At 43.6% G+C, this 18,331-nt stretch overlaps 1 protein-coding gene across 2 annotated transcripts in view; it reads right to left on the bottom strand.

Annotated features, from left to right (window-relative positions):
- The window catches only part of ITPK1 (inositol-tetrakisphosphate 1-kinase), a 158,565-nt gene extending 140,512 nt beyond the window's left edge, over positions 1–18,053 (bottom strand). For both annotated transcript variants that reach the window (XM_086463609.1, XM_086463610.1), the window contains exon 1: positions 17,915–18,053. In XM_086463609.1, coding sequence (XP_086319735.1) covers positions 17,915–18,009 — 95 coding nt within the window. In that variant the 5' untranslated portion in view covers positions 18,010–18,053. The remainder of the gene's footprint in view (positions 1–17,914) is intronic.
- Positions 18,054–18,331: the final 278 nt, after the last annotated feature.

Genomic DNA, 18,331 nt, shown 5'->3' with positions numbered 1-18,331 from the left:
TCCAAAGTCTCGTCCCACTGAAAAAAAAAAATCCACAAACACACATCACCAGAAAACCACACCTTAGAGAGGTAAGACAGAGCAGACTCCAACAGGTCAAGAGCATGGGAAATCTATGGGACACTGTCAGTGTGCGCATAAAACAAGAACACCTGTAATAACGATCTCCTGAAACCATATGCATTACAACAGGGAAAGAAGACATTACTCGTCCACAAGTAATCCAGAAAATCATGGTAAAAAGAAAATAGTCTCTCTCACAGAAAGACAATTCAACAACACAAACTTCCTTGCGAAGGAGCAGGAACAGCACCCCAACTTATGTACACGCATGACCTTTGCCTCAGATCAAGAAGGGCGCTCACACCAGCTCAGAGCATCACGCAGCAGGCAGCCTGCTCTGATCTCACATCAGTCTTCTTTCCTAGGCGTGGTGCTCAGCTGTCCACTTGAAAAGCAACTGGAGAAGAGATACAGGGACTTGTAGTCCAAAAAGCTTTCATTCTGTTTCGGCCATTTTTTTCTCTCCTGGGAGCGAGACCACTCCTTGAAACTTTCACATACACAGAGAAATTAACTGAACACACTACGTTCTGCAGACATACTGTTTTCAGTCCTGTAGATGAGACAACTGACATAAACAGAGCCCACTTTAAAATACTAAGCTTCATCTAAAGCAAATTAACTGCCCCCCTTGTTTTCACTTGGGAGCATTTAGATTGCACTCCTCCACTTTCACTGCTAGGATGTGATCTGACCAGTGGCTCACGGCTACATCCTCACCTGTACAGGAAGACTGAAACACTGCCTGCTGGTCACTTGAAAGGCATATTATGCTATTTCTCAAGCATCATTTCAGAAGATGCATCAAATTATTCTATTTTTCAGAAAATAAATATGCAGACTTAAAATCTCCTAGGAGATCCAGGGCCTCATTTAGAGGGGAAAAAAATAGTTTCTTGGTGAACAGCAGCTTCCTTTAGAAAAAAAGACTGCAGAGCATACCTGATCTTTTAATTCTGAAATAAGCATGACAAAACCAAGCTGCTACCCACTTCTGATACGACCCTCAGACAGCCAGTTATTCAAGTCTTTCAGACATTTCTTACAAGTAAAATTGTGTATATTAAACACAAAAGAGTAAAGACTTCCTGAAGAGCGAGTCCCAGTAAACAACCTGCAGATGTGAAAGAAAATGAATCACTTCTGAAAAATCGATTTTGTTTTTTTTTTTTTTTTTAGTTCACAGCTAGACGAGTAAGTTACACAGCACCTTCTTAGGTAAGCTGCTCTAAGAAGAATAAAAAGACTCATACTTTTTCAGAGTCTTTTTTTCCAAAGTTCCCATGTTAGGTAAACTGTTTTATCACTAAAAAAACCCCTCCCATCAGCCTCAACAGGTTTAAGCTCAAGCTGAAATTTATTTGTAGCTTCCAGAGTTTTCTTTTTCCTGTGTTTCATCAGGTTTTATCTGCACTAGGAAAATGGCAACTACTTGCTCTAACTACAGGATTACAAGGGCCTGCTTGGAACTCAGGCACCCACACAAGCAGCAGAGAAAAACATAAGCAAGAAACAACCCTTATTACTGTTTCTTCTGGACTGGATTGTTACACAGCCTCCTGGCTCTTTCTCCTCTCTGCTTTTCAAACTATAGCCTCATTTTCACCACAAACTAAAATGACTAAGTTAGGAAAGTCAATGCAAGAAGATCTTGCATAGGAAGGCTCTGCAGAGGGATCTGGACAGGCTGAATCGATGGGTCAAGGCCAATTGTATGAGGTTCAACAAGGCCAAGTGCCGGGTCCTGCGCTTTGGTCACAACCACCCCATGCAGCGATACAGGCTTGGGGATGAGTGGCTGGAAAGCTGCCTGGTGGGAAAGGACCTGGGGGTGCTGGTTGACAGCCGGGTGAACATGAGCCGGCAGTGTGCCCAGGCGGCCAAGGCGGCCAACAGCATCCTGGCCTGTACCAGCCATAGTGTGGCCAGCAGGAGCAGGGAGGTGATCGTGCCCCTGTGCTCGGCACTGGTGAGGCTGCACCTCGAATGCTGTGTGCAGTTTTGGGCCCCTCACTGCAAGGAGGACATTGAGGTGCTGGAGCGTGTCCAGAGAAGGGCAACGAAGGTGGTGAAGGGTCTGGAGCACAGGTCTTATGAGGAGCGGCTGAGGGACCTGGGGTTGTTTGGTCTGGAGAAGAGGAGGCTGAGGGGAGACCTTGTCGCTCCTACAGCTACCTCAAAGGAGGTTGTATTGAGGTGGGGGTCGGTCTCTTCTCCCAAGTAACAAGCAATAGGACATGAGGAAATGGCCTCAAGTTGCGCCAGGGGAGGTTTATATTGGACATTAGGAAAAACTTCTTTATCAAAAGAGTGGTCAAACATTGGAACAGGCTGCCTGGGGGAGTGGTGGAGTCACCATCCCCGGAAGTATTAAAAAAACATGTAGATATGGCACTTCAGGACATGGTTTAGTGGGCATGGTGGTATTAGGTCAACAGTTGGACTTGATGATCTCGAAGGTCTATTCCAACGTAATGATTCTATGAAAATGAAATCTTAGCTTGGCAAAGGCTGAGTAATCACTTACTCTGTATATGATATACTGAAAATATTTACTAGTTAAATAAGCCTGAGAGAGAACAGCAGTTGAGGGAGAGCTAAAATTATTAAAACATGTTGGGGTCCTCAACAACTGGGTTCAACGATATTTCTTTTACAGAAATCACCAATGAGGAAATGAGGAGCAGACAAATTTTAACAACTTGAATTTTTAATTTTGAACCATGCTTTGGAATAGATAATGTGAATTAAGAGCTGCTGACAAATAGCAAGATAAATAATAAATACTCTGGCTCTCCTTTGAGAAAGGATCTGTGAGCAACTTGCAGTCAGTTCAGCCACACAACAATTCTGATGGGTTTGTATTATTTCTGCATTTGACAGGTAGTAAAAGTATTATATTGGGAAATTCATGGATTTGCTAAAGTTACAATGAAGCCTACTATAGAGCCAAAAGACAACTCCATTTTGGCTGCCAGGCCTATGCCTGATTCAAGAGACTTTTCTCTAGTCTCTCTCTTGGATCACAGAGTGGTCCTTTATTTGGAAAATCCTTGTACAATCCCCACCCTAGCGAATGCATAGAAGACATCAAGATTTAAACACATTTCAATTGTTTGCAGCTCATCTGCATACACCTAAGACTTTACTCACATTTCAAAGCTGTCTGGGCAGTGTCCTTCAAAAACCTCTCATAGCCAAACTACACATTTACAGAACAGCAGGAAAGAGCCACCTCTCAGGTTTTTTTGAGGACTGGCCTTGAAGTTATGCCTCTGAGTTCCTGATCTAGTGTAGGCATCCAACACCGACATCAGACATCTTGAATAAACAATTTAATTTCCTGAAGTGTTGGAGGGGAGGGAAAAAGCCAGGGAAAGAATTTTCACATTCAAAGACATACAGAGAATAGGAAAAAAGTTAACTCTTTAGTAGTTTTTGTTTCACCAAAAGGAGGTCAAGCTTTACTGAAAGAGAATCTTCATCCCTGTTCTTACAGAAGGCTCCAACACTCATCCCCTCAAAGCCACAGTGGCTGCTGAAAACACACCCACAGACATTACTGTTCTATAGACTGAACAATATTTAACAAAAAACATTCTCCAGCACAAGCCTTCCTTTACCGTAGTATTAGCAGCACTGCTAGGCTGCTCCATTCCGCCTGGATTAGGCCCAAACAACAAGAAATCTACTTGAACTTAATGGGAGAGTGAACAGAGAGATTTTACATGGACCACATGCATTTTCCAGAAACAAACATTTTGCGTTTCAGGTTTCACAACCAGTAACAGCAAGCGTGCTAAAAATCTGTTCTCACAAGGAGCTTTCACACCCACATATCAGTCAACATAAGAAAAGGTGGCAGCAGTCCTAACAAGTAACAGGAAACTCAAATACTATACTTGGTCCCACAAAAACATTTCAAATTACACTACCGGATACTTCCTGGGCCAAGCAGGCATTCAGAGTACTTTCAATGGCATCGTGGTTGCATGTTTTAATTACCACCTACCATGCTTTTGATTCTTGGCCATCAACCATTGTTATCAAGCCATTATATCTTTTAAGTGCTTGCTCTCAGTAGTTATGGTGCAGCAAAGCAAGAACAAACCAGCAAAAGAAGTCCAAGTGTTGATCCCAGGTTTGCCACCGAACTCATGCCACTGCGAACAAATTCACTTTCCATACCTCTCAGGCGTTCCATTTAAAAAAAAAAAAATAAAAAAAATATCAAATCTGAACATCAGGTATATCCAGTTCCCAAGGAATCCAACTACAGAGAATTCCAACAGCTTCAGAGGGAGCTGGATTAGGCCAAACTCTACAAATACACTCAGCTCTCACCAAGGCCAAGAAAACTCAGCACCTTAACAAGTAAGAGCTTTTGAGAATCTCAGTCTAATTCATATGCAAGGATTACTATTTTAAGAATAAACACTAGTACAAAGAACTTGACCCCCATCTAATTAATCTACAGAACAACAGATTTAGAGATCTTGATCTTACACATCAGGAAACAGCTTTGCCCCAGAAGAAATCTGTGGTAAAGCTGCCTTAGAATAAATGACTTTGTTTCCAAATTCTTTGCCCAAGCTACGAACGAAGCATTTTAATTAAGGTCTCCTAATTGCAGTTAGCATAATTTGGGGTAGGGGGCAGGGAGGAAACACTGGTACCAAAGCTGACAAAGAAAAGTAACTTAAAAAAACCCACGCATTAGCTGTAGTAAACGCTCTACCTGTGTTCTGTGGTTTCAGAAATACATTTTCCTGTTGAAAAAAAGCTCTCCTGTCTGGTTCTACAGACCTTTTTCACAATGGCAAACAGGAGAAACTAGGAACAAGGGAAAATTGTAGAAATTATTTGTTAACACATGAACAGCCACAGCACATCAGACTGAAGGTCCAACCTACTCTGTCTCCAGCGTGGCCGTTCTCTCCGTTCTATAGCCAAAGACACCAAAGAAACATCCCAACATACTGGTTTTTCTTCAGTGATCTCTTGCAATCAGAGCTACGCTGTTTCATTACCACTGCAATACTACTAGAGGAAAACCTGCCAAAACCGAATAGGATTAAGCATTACATTTTAATAGATTATTCACAACAAATGAGAGACCCTATCATAGCACAAAAACATTGTGCCAACCCCCACCCAAACAATACCTATTGTGAGCCAAGATGCAGCACTACACTGATCAGGAAACTGCTTAACACAGTAGCACAAAAATGAGAAAAAAGTTTTATTAGAAAAGCTGGTGGTTGGCACAGTACACACGGAAGCGACAGCCTGCTGTAACCACAATTCTGTACTATGCACCTGAGTTATTTCACTTAGAGAAAACTGACAAAACACCCCAACGGCCCTATGCCTTTCTCCTTCTGGCTCCTTCCAGCATCTTTTTGGGTTCCAAATGTCAGATTCCTAGTTGACTCCAATGAGCGCTTACATCCCACCAGTCTCAGGAAGGTTCACATTTAAAGCACAGCAGCTGACCAGCATCTATCAAGTAAAGTCTCCTGTACTTTCCAGTGCGTTCTCAGAGAGACAGGAGCTTATATGCTAAAGATCCACGTGGTTTGGTTACAATACTCAGAACCAGTGATAACCTGTTATATAGTTTAAGGAAAAGACAGCATTTAAAATGTTTTAAATTACATTTAGACCAGACAACAGTGAGATCCACTGCTTTTACTGAAAAAAAAGCAAGTTCTGATCCGCAAGAAAACTCTACCTTGAGGTGCAATGCTATTTGAAAATAGGCAATCCATCACTATCAAGCAAGAAAAGTGATAAAGATCAATGCCCTATAGCATACATAAAGATAAAGCTACGATCACATTGCACTAACAAAGGAATCAGAAGGGAACCTAGCTAGAGAGTTCTTGGAACAAAGTTAGCCCCAGACAAAAACAGTTTAAACTTGGCCATGTCTATGACCAAAAATTTTTCAGTCTACTGAATTGTGAATAAAACAAAATTCAAAGCAAAAATTCTCCCACATGCTGAGAACTGAGGGCCTAAAATAGCATCAGAAAGAGAAAGAAAAAGAAAATAGATCTTCAACACGCTACCTAGCAGCAAGCCTGTACTTTCTATTCCTCAAAGCATGCTAAAATTTTGGTTCTAAAAAGGTCAAAAAAAATCCAGCCCTTCAAAATTCACTCCAGCCTGGATAGAGTCCCTGGACTTTGATCTATTCCTTCAGACAGAAGGAAAGGTTACACCAAAATGTGAAGCCCCAAAGTCAAAATATAACCCCATCCAGCGCTTGTCCACCTGCAGATAGATCACTTTTCCTCCTACAGCCCCAGATCCCACTTGCAGTCCATGCAATCAGGAACAACTAAAGGCATAGCACAAACCATTTTCTCTCCATAGAATAAACCAGCTTTGAGAGGTGAGAGTTTTGCAAAAGAAAACTTCTAGTGAGTGACAGCGTGCTGCTCAATTTTATTATCACATACTCTTTGCACAGCACATGGTGCTCCAAACCCAATGTGCCGGCAACAATGCTTCTCCCCTTTTATTCTTATGCGTTCCCCTTTTCTGCCAGATACAGGGTGCAGGTCACCAATTACAAGTACTATTTTTTTCACCATCAGCCTTTCACCCACGTAGTAGACTTGCATAGTTTCTTTTTGCCTTTCCTCCCTCACATACACTTACAGACACTTTTACAGGAATTTTCTTCCAGTGCTTTAAAACTACCAGATTGACAGCTCCAGTGAATTAAGCTCCCTCTCTGTAGGCAAAACAAAAGCAGCACCACAGGCAACCTCAGAACAAGGTCCCTCTACCCTCCTCTTCCCACCCCTCCAACTAGCAAGTGCATCTGAATGCTGAGCTTCGCACACAGCTCTATCACCAGGGAGCCTTGTAGAGTCTGATAATGTGGTTACAGACTACCTCACAGGACATTGATGTTAAAGCCACACGTGACGGAAACATCATGAGTTGACATGTTATTGGCATGCACCTGTGACTAAAACCGTGAGGCTGGTCTGAGCGTGTGCAAGTCTGTGCTTAAAGACTGACTGGCAAAGAAAATCTATTTTAGACAACAGTGTGAAAGAATGCCGAGTTGAAGCGACTCTTAAAGCCATACTTGAAACTACAGAAAGGTAACGTTAACTGAAAACCAAGAGAAAGACCAGAAAAATTCAACGCTCTCAGTATCAGCCAAAAGACGGGTTTTATCTGAATTTTTCAGATTTTATCCGAAAATTAATTGTACGTTTGGCATAAATGCTACAGAGACAGGGGTTCTGTTACTATTGCAGTACTAATATTGTACTTCACTTGTGGAGAGTGCTCCCCTGCTATGTTACCACTTAACCCCATCAGGTAGCAAATGCGGGTCTGGACACTCTCCTCTCTTCAATGACAAGGGATTTTTAAGTTCCACAAAACCCTCCACCACTGGTTTTAAGTCACAGATTAGCATGCATTAGATGAAGTTAGAAGATAGCTCCTAAGCTGTATGCAGCTTTTAGTTCCTCCTCCCTCTTTTGCAACCTTTTTTGTTTTTAGCAGGGAAGTCTCTTTGGGCAAGAACTTTTGATTTCTGAACTTCTTACAACATCTTGACTGAAATGATTTTGTTTTTAATTGGTCAAGAGCCATGGTGTTTTAGTAAAATGAACATGTATACATACACTTAGAAGTAAGTAATGCCTATTCCTTTATAGGTTACAAAAAAAAAAAAAAAATAACCCCACAACACGACAGAAGCAACTTTGTATTTTCTCACGTTTTACAGCAAAACTAGAGAATAGTCAACATGCTCCCATAGCCTCCTTTCGTTCCTGTGATACCAGGAATGAAAGTGACTTTAAAAATGCACTAAAAGGTTTATGTGGAGCAGATCCATCTGTGGCTATCAAACTATGGACACAACTGCTGCCACCAGAGCCTGTAAACCAGTGACTGACAGAAGGCAAGGGGGTCGGCCAAGGGGAAGGTGAGCACATTTGCTCTGTGCCTCATACTTTCTCTAAGCATCTGCTACAACCATCATTCAGGTACCGGCTGGCCAGGTTCAGGTCTATTTCGCTGGCCTCACGCTCTTCAGCTGGCCTGTCAACCAAAACACTTCCAAGCAGTTAGGGCCTCTGCTATGAAACACAACGTACTGATGAACTCAGGTAGGAGTAACCTCGTCATTACCCCGTGTTACCCTCTCACCCTTCAAATGGCAGCAAGGAGAGCTCATACTGGCTGCATTGGTACCAGACTCCAGTGACAGCAGGCAGAGAGGGCTGCATCCTGAGCCCGTAAAATCTCCTGAACCAAGACAAGTTTTTATAATACAAAGGAACAGCATATTCCTGAACAAAGAAGCATCTATTCACAGCTGTATGACATGCAGACAGAGCTAAAGAGCAACTGTTATCAGTATTTACATTCATCTCTGTGGTTTGTTTTTTAATCACAAGGAAATAATCAAGATTCTCACTGAAGCACGCATTTTTAAGAAATAACATACCCGATCAGGTTTAAGCGGTCACTGCTGGACTCACTAAAACATAGCATATTGCTGAAACAGGCAGTGTTTTGTAGCCCACCTATACAAATGACGACACTTTCCACCAGGCTGACATGATAAGGAACAAGTCTAGTCATTACACCAATTCTTTTAATCACAGAAGTAATTTCGGAGTGGCAAGGAGAAAGGACTGCAGCGCTGTGGCTGCTGATGGGGCAGGCGTGGCATGTCACAAGTAGACCTCTATATCATTTCCTTCCAGCGCCATTAATCACCCCAGACATCATTTGTTCTATCAGCTATTAACCAGTTGCCCCAACACAGATAACTTTATCAAGGTTAGGCAGTAAGAGTCATTACTAAGCACTACAGCATGCAGTGCCAAAGGCCCCGTTTTCAAAGAATCCTGTGAACTATTTCCTGCTGCTGTAAGGAAACACATTACATACTACATGTGCTTATCCACACCTAACATCGGGGGAAAAAAATTACACAAAGTAGAAAAAGTCTCCAGCACTCTACAACACAAAATTTCAGAAAAGGACAACTATGTTGCTGACAACCAATACATTCAACTCAAACCAGGTTTCTTAAAGCACCAATTTTAACCCATCAGCACTCTTCAAGAGGGAGACACTCCCTAAATGTGCACGCACATTTGTGGTGTGGTCTGATGGGACAACATGGGGCTTCCGAACAATGGCCAGGAGCATCCCAGCTTCACATTTAGTATTTGGTTTTTTTGCTACAGACATGTCTCATTCAAGTATTTTTCCTCCTTTGCCAGTGGCACCATTGAGAATTCAGTTTCACGAGGCAACACCTCAGGACCCAGACCAAACATGCAGAGCCAATGCACTACATAGGGCAAGGACCGAAGATGGCTTGTTGACAAGGAAGAAGAAAAGCCTGTGAGGAGTGTGATGAAGAGCAAAAATAAGCCTGTTTTTTTGAGAAGGACCAACTTCAAATTCTTCCAAGCAAGCAAGCATGACTTGGCAGTATGTGACAAAACGAGACATATTATAAATCTTCAATAACTGGCATCTGAGGGGAGAAGATTAAACAGCTCAACACAAACAAAAACCTGCTTCCAAGTTCTGGGCTCAGCTCCGCCAATTACTTTCCTAAAAGTGCCATTAGATCTAAAACCATGACTTTCTCCACTCTACAGATCAGACCCCTGAGAGCCCTCAGAGTGATCTCAATGAGCACACGCTCTCCTGCCCACACAGGTACTAGCTGAGCTGTGGGAACGAGCAGACTTCTGCTTGGTTCCCAAGTCACAGCAACTATTTGACAGAATTTATATGAGTGTCAATCACACCCTGGCCAAAATAGCCCAAGCACTGCAGCTGGGAAGAAAGAGAGCTACAACTAAGGACATTTTACTTGGAACTAAAGGACATCCCCCCCCAGTGAAACTGGTCATTTTGAAAGCCATTCCCAAAGTATGTGGTTGTCCTCCAAATAGGATTTTTCTCTGCAGAGAGACAATACCAACTAGTATATGTGTAGTATTTGGACAGTATGGAAGTATCAGCAGTTTCCTCCTTGATCATATAAAGGGCATAACTCCTTCTAAGGACAGTTAAATTCCATCAGTAGAAAACAAACTGTTGTTCTGAGGCCTGAACACTGAACTCAAAAATGAGAAAAAGAATTCAACCAGACAGAAGAAGGTTTGTTCCACAGCACTATGGCACACATGTGCCCAACACAGGTGCTTATTTTATCTATTAACACACTTACTTTAGTGTGTTCCCATGCTCTGCTTCCTTGTTTCCGAGGAACATGTTCAAGAATGTCAACTGATCAAAAAATGTCAACTGTTGAGATGAACAGCATGCTATCTGGACAGTACCAGGAGATACACTGTCCATCAGTGCTTCCCAGGTCCAGTACATTAAGGCAGAGCAAACACTTTCTGTCATCTCTGACAGCCCCTCAGGCTGAGCCTATACATTTAGACTGTGCACCTAGACTTCCCAAGCCACAACTCCTGAATTGGTACTCAATGTACACAAAGAAATGTTTCTCAGGCACCTTCTGCACTATTACAGTTTCGATTAAACCAGGGACAGTGGTGACCTCAGGACAAGTCAACATCTCTGTTTCGAAACAGGACCACAGGCCCATGTCATTCACAGCATGTTTGTCCAAGCTGGTCTTAAAAGACTCAAGCAACAAATTCCACTGGCTATCTAGACATTCACAGTATCTCTTCCACTTACCTATCATCCCTCCTTCTTGGCACAATTGAAGCCCACCACTTTTTGTTCTACCTACAATGGAACTGGGGAATAGACTTTGGGGGGAGTGTGGTGATGTTGTTTTCTTTTTTTCCCTACTTTTTACAGGTGTCTCAAGATCCATCTCTAGCCTCCTCTTCTTTATGTACACAGTACAATATAGCGTATTTTCAAGACCTCCAATGCTTCTCACTGCTTTCTTTTGGGCACTTTCCAGCTGATCTGCCTTTTCCTTGAAATACCATGCCCCAAACCAAAAGCAGTAGGTGAGGCTACTGCAGCAGCAGCCTTATCAGTGCTGTGCAGAATGGAGGTATTACTTCACATGCCTCACAGGCTCTGTTCCAACTTATACACCCCAAGACGACATTCACTTTTTTTTTTTAGCAACACTGTCAATTTGTATTCAGCCTGCGGTCTGCAAAAGAATGCAGGTCTTTCTCTGAAGAGCTGCCACCTGACCAAGCTCATTATTGTTGCTTGCTGCTTATCAGTTCAAACAGGTTGTGGTAAAGGGATGTACCATAAGAAGGACACAAGCTTCCTGAACCTGAAGTAGATGATTGCTAGATCACAAAACAAAGTTGCTATGAAAGGGTGATGGTTGCAGTCACTTCTGTTGCTGAGCGGTTGCACTCTGTGTTCCCATGAAACGGTTCTGCAAGCATAACACAGTAAGCTTTTTGCGAGAAGGATGTCCACCAAAAAGTGCCCTCAGAGATTAAGAAAACGCACATACATCCAGCTTTTCTGGGAGGCAAAGTCTTGTCTACAGACTACGGGTCAAAGGAGCAGGAACCCAAAAATAGAGTGAAGTTTCCCTCCAAAAAATACACGGGGTTTTTGCTACTACCTTCAACACTTTTTCATGGCTTAGTATGATTCCTACCATTAGGCTAGTTGTAAGTCTTTGTTAGAGCTGATGTCAAAGAAACTTACCCACCCATCCAGCCCCCAGCTACTTCTCACGATATAGTATTTCAGACTAACACAAGCAACAATGGGAGCTATTGATCGACACACGTACGTTTTATTTTTATGGCTTTTAAGGCTGTAAAAGCTAACCGGCACAAGCCAGGCATTTAACAAAAATGTATTTAGGGTCTTTTTGTGGGGAATTGGGGTTAAAGAAAATCCCTCGAGTTCTTCCCGGAAAAAATATGCAATATACTTCATGGCCTGCTATATAAAGAAACAGATTAACTTGATACCCTCAAACCAGCATTATTCTTAAATCTATCTAAAAACTCATGTTTAGGTTCTTGTGCGCAGCCCATGGCACGCAGGAGACCACAAATAAAGTTTAGAAAAGACAAAGAGAGCCATACAGATCTACAGCACTGACAACAGTGTTTACCATTTTATGGCAGATTTACTAAACAGAGTAGCTTCTCATACATGCCAAAAGAAGGCTTTACTCTCTGTCACAGAAATGAAATGGGCAGAAGTTGAAGAATCAATTTAGCTCAAAGAAAGAAAAAAAACTAACAAGTTCAAGTCACACATAAATTGAAATTGGGCATACTAGTATTTTAGTAGGAGAAAAATCATTGGTTGCTATGTTCACCACATCGATCTGATATCAGCATCAAAATAGCTTCATCATAACTCAATCAAAAACAAAACCAAAACCAAAAAAAACCACCCAACAAAAAACAAACCAGCCCACCACAGTGACTTGCCATACCCAAATGGCCTTCAGCCCATGTGATGTAGCTCTAACAGGAGCTACATATCCAAAGAAAAGCACACCTCCTTGCATAAAACTAAGACCTACTGAACTGATGCAGGCAGCAATTCAAGAACATGGTCTCAAGTTTCAGAACAGCCTTCAGCCGTGGGTAGCACCTGGGAATCCAAACCAGAGCAAGAAGCCTTAGCTTCCTGTGCATCAGTGAATGCTATCACTTTGTCATGGGTGATCTCCCAAGGAGGGAAGACAACAATTCGGCTTGCTCACTAAAAATAAATACAACTGGGCTTTACTAGAAGGCATTCTCAATTACCTCACTTCCATTTTCTTTTGTGGACAGAATCTGATTTTGTCAGAATTTCTATAGTTTCCTGAGAACTTTTTCCTCTCAGATGCCTACCCTGCTTTCATGAAAAAAACACAGCACAATAAAATCTGACCACAAATAATCTGGACATTAGGACATACAAACACAGTTCTTCTGTCTGTCAAATTGCAGGATTTATCATGACATGGATTACATCTTCAGGCAACTCTTCAATTCCTTTGCTATTCATTTTCTATACGCTATAGAGGGGAAATTCTGACTCATTATGTATATAGCTACACAAAAAAGCTACCACATTACCATGCAAACTTATGAGTTGCACATGTGAATGCTTTTGCCCAAAATAACTGATCTAATACCATTCAGAATGGGGTGACTTTGAATTATCTCCTCTTGGTTGAAGCATATTTCACTTCATCTCTTACCACTGTAACTTATTCACATTGCCATAACCTTACTGCCTTGAATCTCCGTGGCTCCCAGAAGGGACTATATTAACAGATGACATGCAGAATTACCCCCAAGGAAATGGAGGCTTTTATGGGGCGAACAGACATTTGTAAATTGCTGCACCTCACTAATCTGAACTGGTGCCAAACACAGACCACCCCATTTTCTGAACAGATATATGCATTTTTCTGTACTACCACCACCACTCCTCACATGGCATGAACAGGAGTCTTTTTATGCACAACGTCCAGAGAGACCTGGCAGTATATCTATACTTATTTTACAAAAGGATAAGAGCTTTTACCACCATCTGCAATTCACACCACAGCTCTATCATCTCTGTAACGGCAGGGGCATTTCCATTTCCCTAACCTTGTATTAGTGCTTGTGCACCTGCACGGTGACAACCATTCCAAGGTCAATGTCATGAGCTGGGAACTGATTGGACTGAGAGCCTTTGCCAATTGCATAATCACTAAACTCAGCTTGAGACAGAGGATGAGACCAAGCAGCTAGAGGAAGGGAGAACTCTTCCTTCAGCAGTGGCAGGGACACATGACAATGTCATAACAACATGCTCACACCACAGGCTCCTAAATTCTCAGTTAAGAGTCCCTAGAAGCCTTGTCTTACTCTTCAGCAGGCTATAGATACTCTATATTTTGCCAACAGCCAGCTACCTAAAGCTCTCAGACTGTGCCATCACCTTGATGGAGCTGAACATAAAGGCTCACAGACAAGCCTACTTGACATGCACAAACCAGACATTTGCAGACTGCAGTCCCATTAAGGGGCCCTACTCAGGGAACTGCAGCCGCAGCGTATATGCTAACATGCAGATAATGCCAAGTTCAACACAAAGCATGGCCTCCTAGCAGCTTCACTCAAAAGCACAGAACAACTGGGCAGTAGTAGCTTCTTAAATTGCCTCCTGACCAATAAATTCACTAAGAAAAGAAACCTGTACCAAATGCGCTGTTCCACACAGAAGAGCTCAATCCCACACCACAATTCAAATAGAAATGTCCTCGTATCGGCAAGGCTAAGACAGAGACTCTCTTCTTCCCACTGAAACTGTACCGATGCACAGAAAGGAACATAAAAGTCTCACTCCACTGACAGCTTATGTAGAAAGGAGTTGCTGGGTGGAACCAAAAATCGTCGTGGGAAGTGGAGACCAGAACTGAGAACGCATGTCATCCTGAAAGAATGCCCCTGCCATGGTGCTACAGGAGGATGGCTATCCTGGCACTGGGGAGGGAGCTCACGTTTCTCTCTATACACAGTGGCAGATTCTGCCAGAGGATCAGAAGAAGCCTGGCCCATCTTCAGGTTGTCTCCCTTGGTCTTTCTTCCAGGCTGGAAACTGGGCTTCCCATTTGCCAGGCCAAGTGCTCTGTCATCCAGGATGACAGCTCTCAAGGTACTATCCAGTGACCACTGATCCTCTGCAAGAGGCCTGTGAAACCACACTGCCTTTTTGCTCATCACATCACCCAAAGGCCTGAAAGAGATGTAGAAGTATTAATGGCTGCAGTGGGCTGTAACCAACAATTTGGGAACCACTGGTCTGGGCTGCAAGTGTGGAAGTAGAGATCACCACAGGCACTGCTTTCATCTCCTTGGCTACAGCTGGAAGGCACGGCCAAGGCTCTTAGGTCCTACCTGAACTGTATTCTTCGTAGAGCCTATCTATTGTATCACAGTGAGGACCAAAAGCACAGGCAAGCTCTAAAGGCCTTTGATACAAGGAAGATCACCTCGTGGATATAAAGCTTAGGCAAAAGCCCCAAGACATTGTGTTCAGGCAGTACAGCTGCTGTGCCAGTCACACGTGTTACCAGAACTTTACATAACCAAGTGAAAATTTAGGTAAAGGCGGCAGGTGCCTGTAAGTTCTCCAGTAACAAACCTGAAGAACGCAGACACCAAAGTTTAACAGGGAAACCTACTGAAACCCAGCAGCCTACGTTGCACTTTAAAGATGGATACAAACAGGAGGAAAGGATTTAAGGTTCCTGCCCAGTCCTTGTGGAGCAGAAACCTGAAAGCAGACCTGTCTATGCCCCAAAGCAGCACCTTAACTGCTGGTCCACTCACACTCACGACTCATTGCAGCTAGGTCAATGTAACAACAATTTGGCTCAGGACTGCTGCTGGAGACAAAACTTAGAACCACTCTTAAGAAAGCAGTTCAGCACTGGAACTCTCTCTCAGAGGATGGTTCGGACAGATTTTGAAACGTCTGTCCGTGATCCCTTTAGGACACCAGTGCTTTGCTCTAGAAGTGGCTGCACTGGCAGACTGCAGAGAAATTAAGATTCTTCTCATCTTAACAATACCGCTGATTTAAACCCAGCATAATTCAGGAGTTCACTAGGAGGCTTCTCTTACTTCCCCGGATTATATACCTGCTTCATTGCAAACTCGTAAAACAAAACTGAACTTTGTAGTCATCCAGAAAGTATATCCCTAGGCAACAGGCAAATAAATTCCAAGTAACAGTCACCATAAAGTACATAGAGTAGACAGACAGACACATAGTCCACTCTATGAATCACTGTACAGGAATGAGTACGCTTGCCTTACTTCCTACCATACACAGTATATCTGTTAAGATGTATGTTGAGCTTGGAACGACATTTTCTACAGAAAAAAAAAAAAAAAACACAACAAAAAACTTACAAGCACCCAAGTAATCAAGTAGATATTATGCATAATATACTTGAAATCTTTGCCTAAACGAATGCGACCTCCCACTGGTGTCAATGGAAGTTACCGGGAAGTAAAAAAGAGAGCATCCAAGACACCAGCGCAACCTGCTCCAGTGACTGTGCTGATCTTTAAACCAAACACTTAACTCCACTTCTGCAGAAAGGCTAATATTAAACGCTTTTAAAAAACATCAAAGCATGACTGAACAGACATATCTATCCAATGTCTGCAAATGCTATTCAAAGTGAGCTTAGCCCGTACAGAATGAGATAGCCTAATTTTCACCAAGAAATTAGTGAAGTGTAAAGACAGAGACACTTTGGGGTCACTTTTCACAGCACCGCGAGGACCTAAAACTATTAATAAATTTGTACAGTACACAAAGACATCGTAGACTCATGTTACGTAACACAAGTGTAAGGCATTTCTGAAGTAGAACCTAGTCAAAAAGACAAACAAGGACAGTGGAGGGCAGAAAGTTAATTTTAGAGATTCCTGAACATAAGAATGTACAGCACATAATACCAAGAATGAAAGGCAAATTACTACAAAAAGCTTCTTATGTGTTTCCTGAGATTCCCCTTAGTTTCTGGGCATGAAAATCTGCCTATACCAAACCTCAAGGCCCTAAAAATGACATTTTTCTTACACTTATTAGAAGTTAAAGTACATTTTTGAGCATCACAAAAACTAGCTGAAAATCTCTTAGGCAAGGTCAAAACTTAGCATTATTCATCCAGAAGTATTTTGTTTGGAGAATCACATGGAATTTGAAAAAAAAAATACCAAAACATTAAACCAGAACCTGTGGCCTTTTCTATACTATGTAAAAGCTTCTGTCACTTTCTCAAAACAGGTTTCTGTTTCTTCTGCCTCCTTCATCTTTACAGAAAGGAACAAATGCTGCCAACAGAAATTTCACAGGGACTGGTGTTTTTAGCACAACATGCTTTAATAAGGTGTATATGAAGTCTTGTAAAATACATTCTGCGAAGTTTGAACAGACTTCACAGAAACCAGAGCACAGGTTATCTAGAGTATTTTCTGTTATCAAAACTGATCTCATACACTTGTTATAAACTTACTATTAGAATGAAAGAAGCAAGAAAAAGCTGTTATTCAATATCAGAAGCTATAACGCATGTGTCACAAGACCTTGGACCCACATGGAGTTTATGCTTCCAATTAAATAATAAAATTGTGTAATAACCTGCATATATTATCCTCTAAGCTATTCAGATGAAGTCTAATTACAGCTTATCAAAGTAACCTTTACCTCTGGGAGTGCAGAAACCAGATGCAGTTATACCACCTTCAGACATCTCATTCATGTCTCAGGTGAATACAAGCTCACTCAAGGGTTCACATACCCTAATTTTATGTGGGTTCGCACGACACGAAGGAAAGTTATTCCCAGTCATTTGACTCTTCCTACTAGCAAGGTATTAATAATAACTTCGCTTCAGCTCCAAATCTTAGCAAGGTTCACCGAGATCCCAAATAAGACTATTTCACCGGGACTACTAGCGACTTCTCGGGAAGTGTTGGGCAGAAATTTACCCAGGCACTAAACCAGGGCTGTGCCGGGCCCTCACAGGCACAGAGGCGCCGCGCACCGCCCCGGACCGAGCGGCAGCCGCCCAGGTGAGCGGGAGGCAGCAGCCCTTAGCCGCGGCCCCGCGGGCACAGAGCGGGGCGCCCGGAGGGCACCGGCCGGCCCTGCCTCCCCCCGGTCCTGGCGGGCAGAGCCGGCTTGAAGGCAATCACGCACCCAGCACAAAATGCCCGGGAGCCGGCGTAGGCCACGGCCCAGCCCGGAGCGGCCCGGCCCCGACCCCGGCCCCAGCCCCATCCCGGGGCCGCCGCCGCGCCCCTCGGCCGCCGCCCCGGCGCTCCCCGCGGCGCGGCGCGGGCCGCCTCCTTACCGGCACAGCTCGGCGAAGGCCTGGAAATTCAGCTTCCTGATTTTCTTCTCGCTCAGCCAGTAGCCCACCCTCTTCCCCTTCAGGAAGGTCTGCATGGTGCCGGCCCGGAGAGGCGGCGGCCGCCCCGCGAGGAGGGGGATCAGCCCGGGGCGGCAGGGGCAGCCCGGCTACCGCTCGCACTCGGCGCCTGCGGAGCAGCGGCTTTATGAAAAGAAGAGAAAGGAAAATCAGTCGGTTCCCCGCGGAGGACGCCGGCGCTACCCCCCACCCGCCCGCTCTGCGCCGCTGAACCGAGCCGGGCGCAGCCTCCGCCGCCGGCAGCGAGCAGCCCCCGGCAGGCCTTGCCCCGCACCGGCGGGCAGCGCACGGAGGCGGGCAGCGCGGGTGCCTCCGCCGGCGGGGAAGCTGCTACCCCCG

Source organism: Leptosomus discolor, chromosome 3, assembly GCF_034619465.1.
Source record: "Leptosomus discolor isolate bLepDis1 chromosome 3, bLepDis1.hap2, whole genome shotgun sequence".
NCBI lineage: Eukaryota > Metazoa > Chordata > Aves > Leptosomiformes > Leptosomidae > Leptosomus > Leptosomus discolor.
The sequence above is the reverse complement of the archived record's forward strand: the minus strand, read 5'-3'. Positions and strand labels throughout refer to the sequence as shown.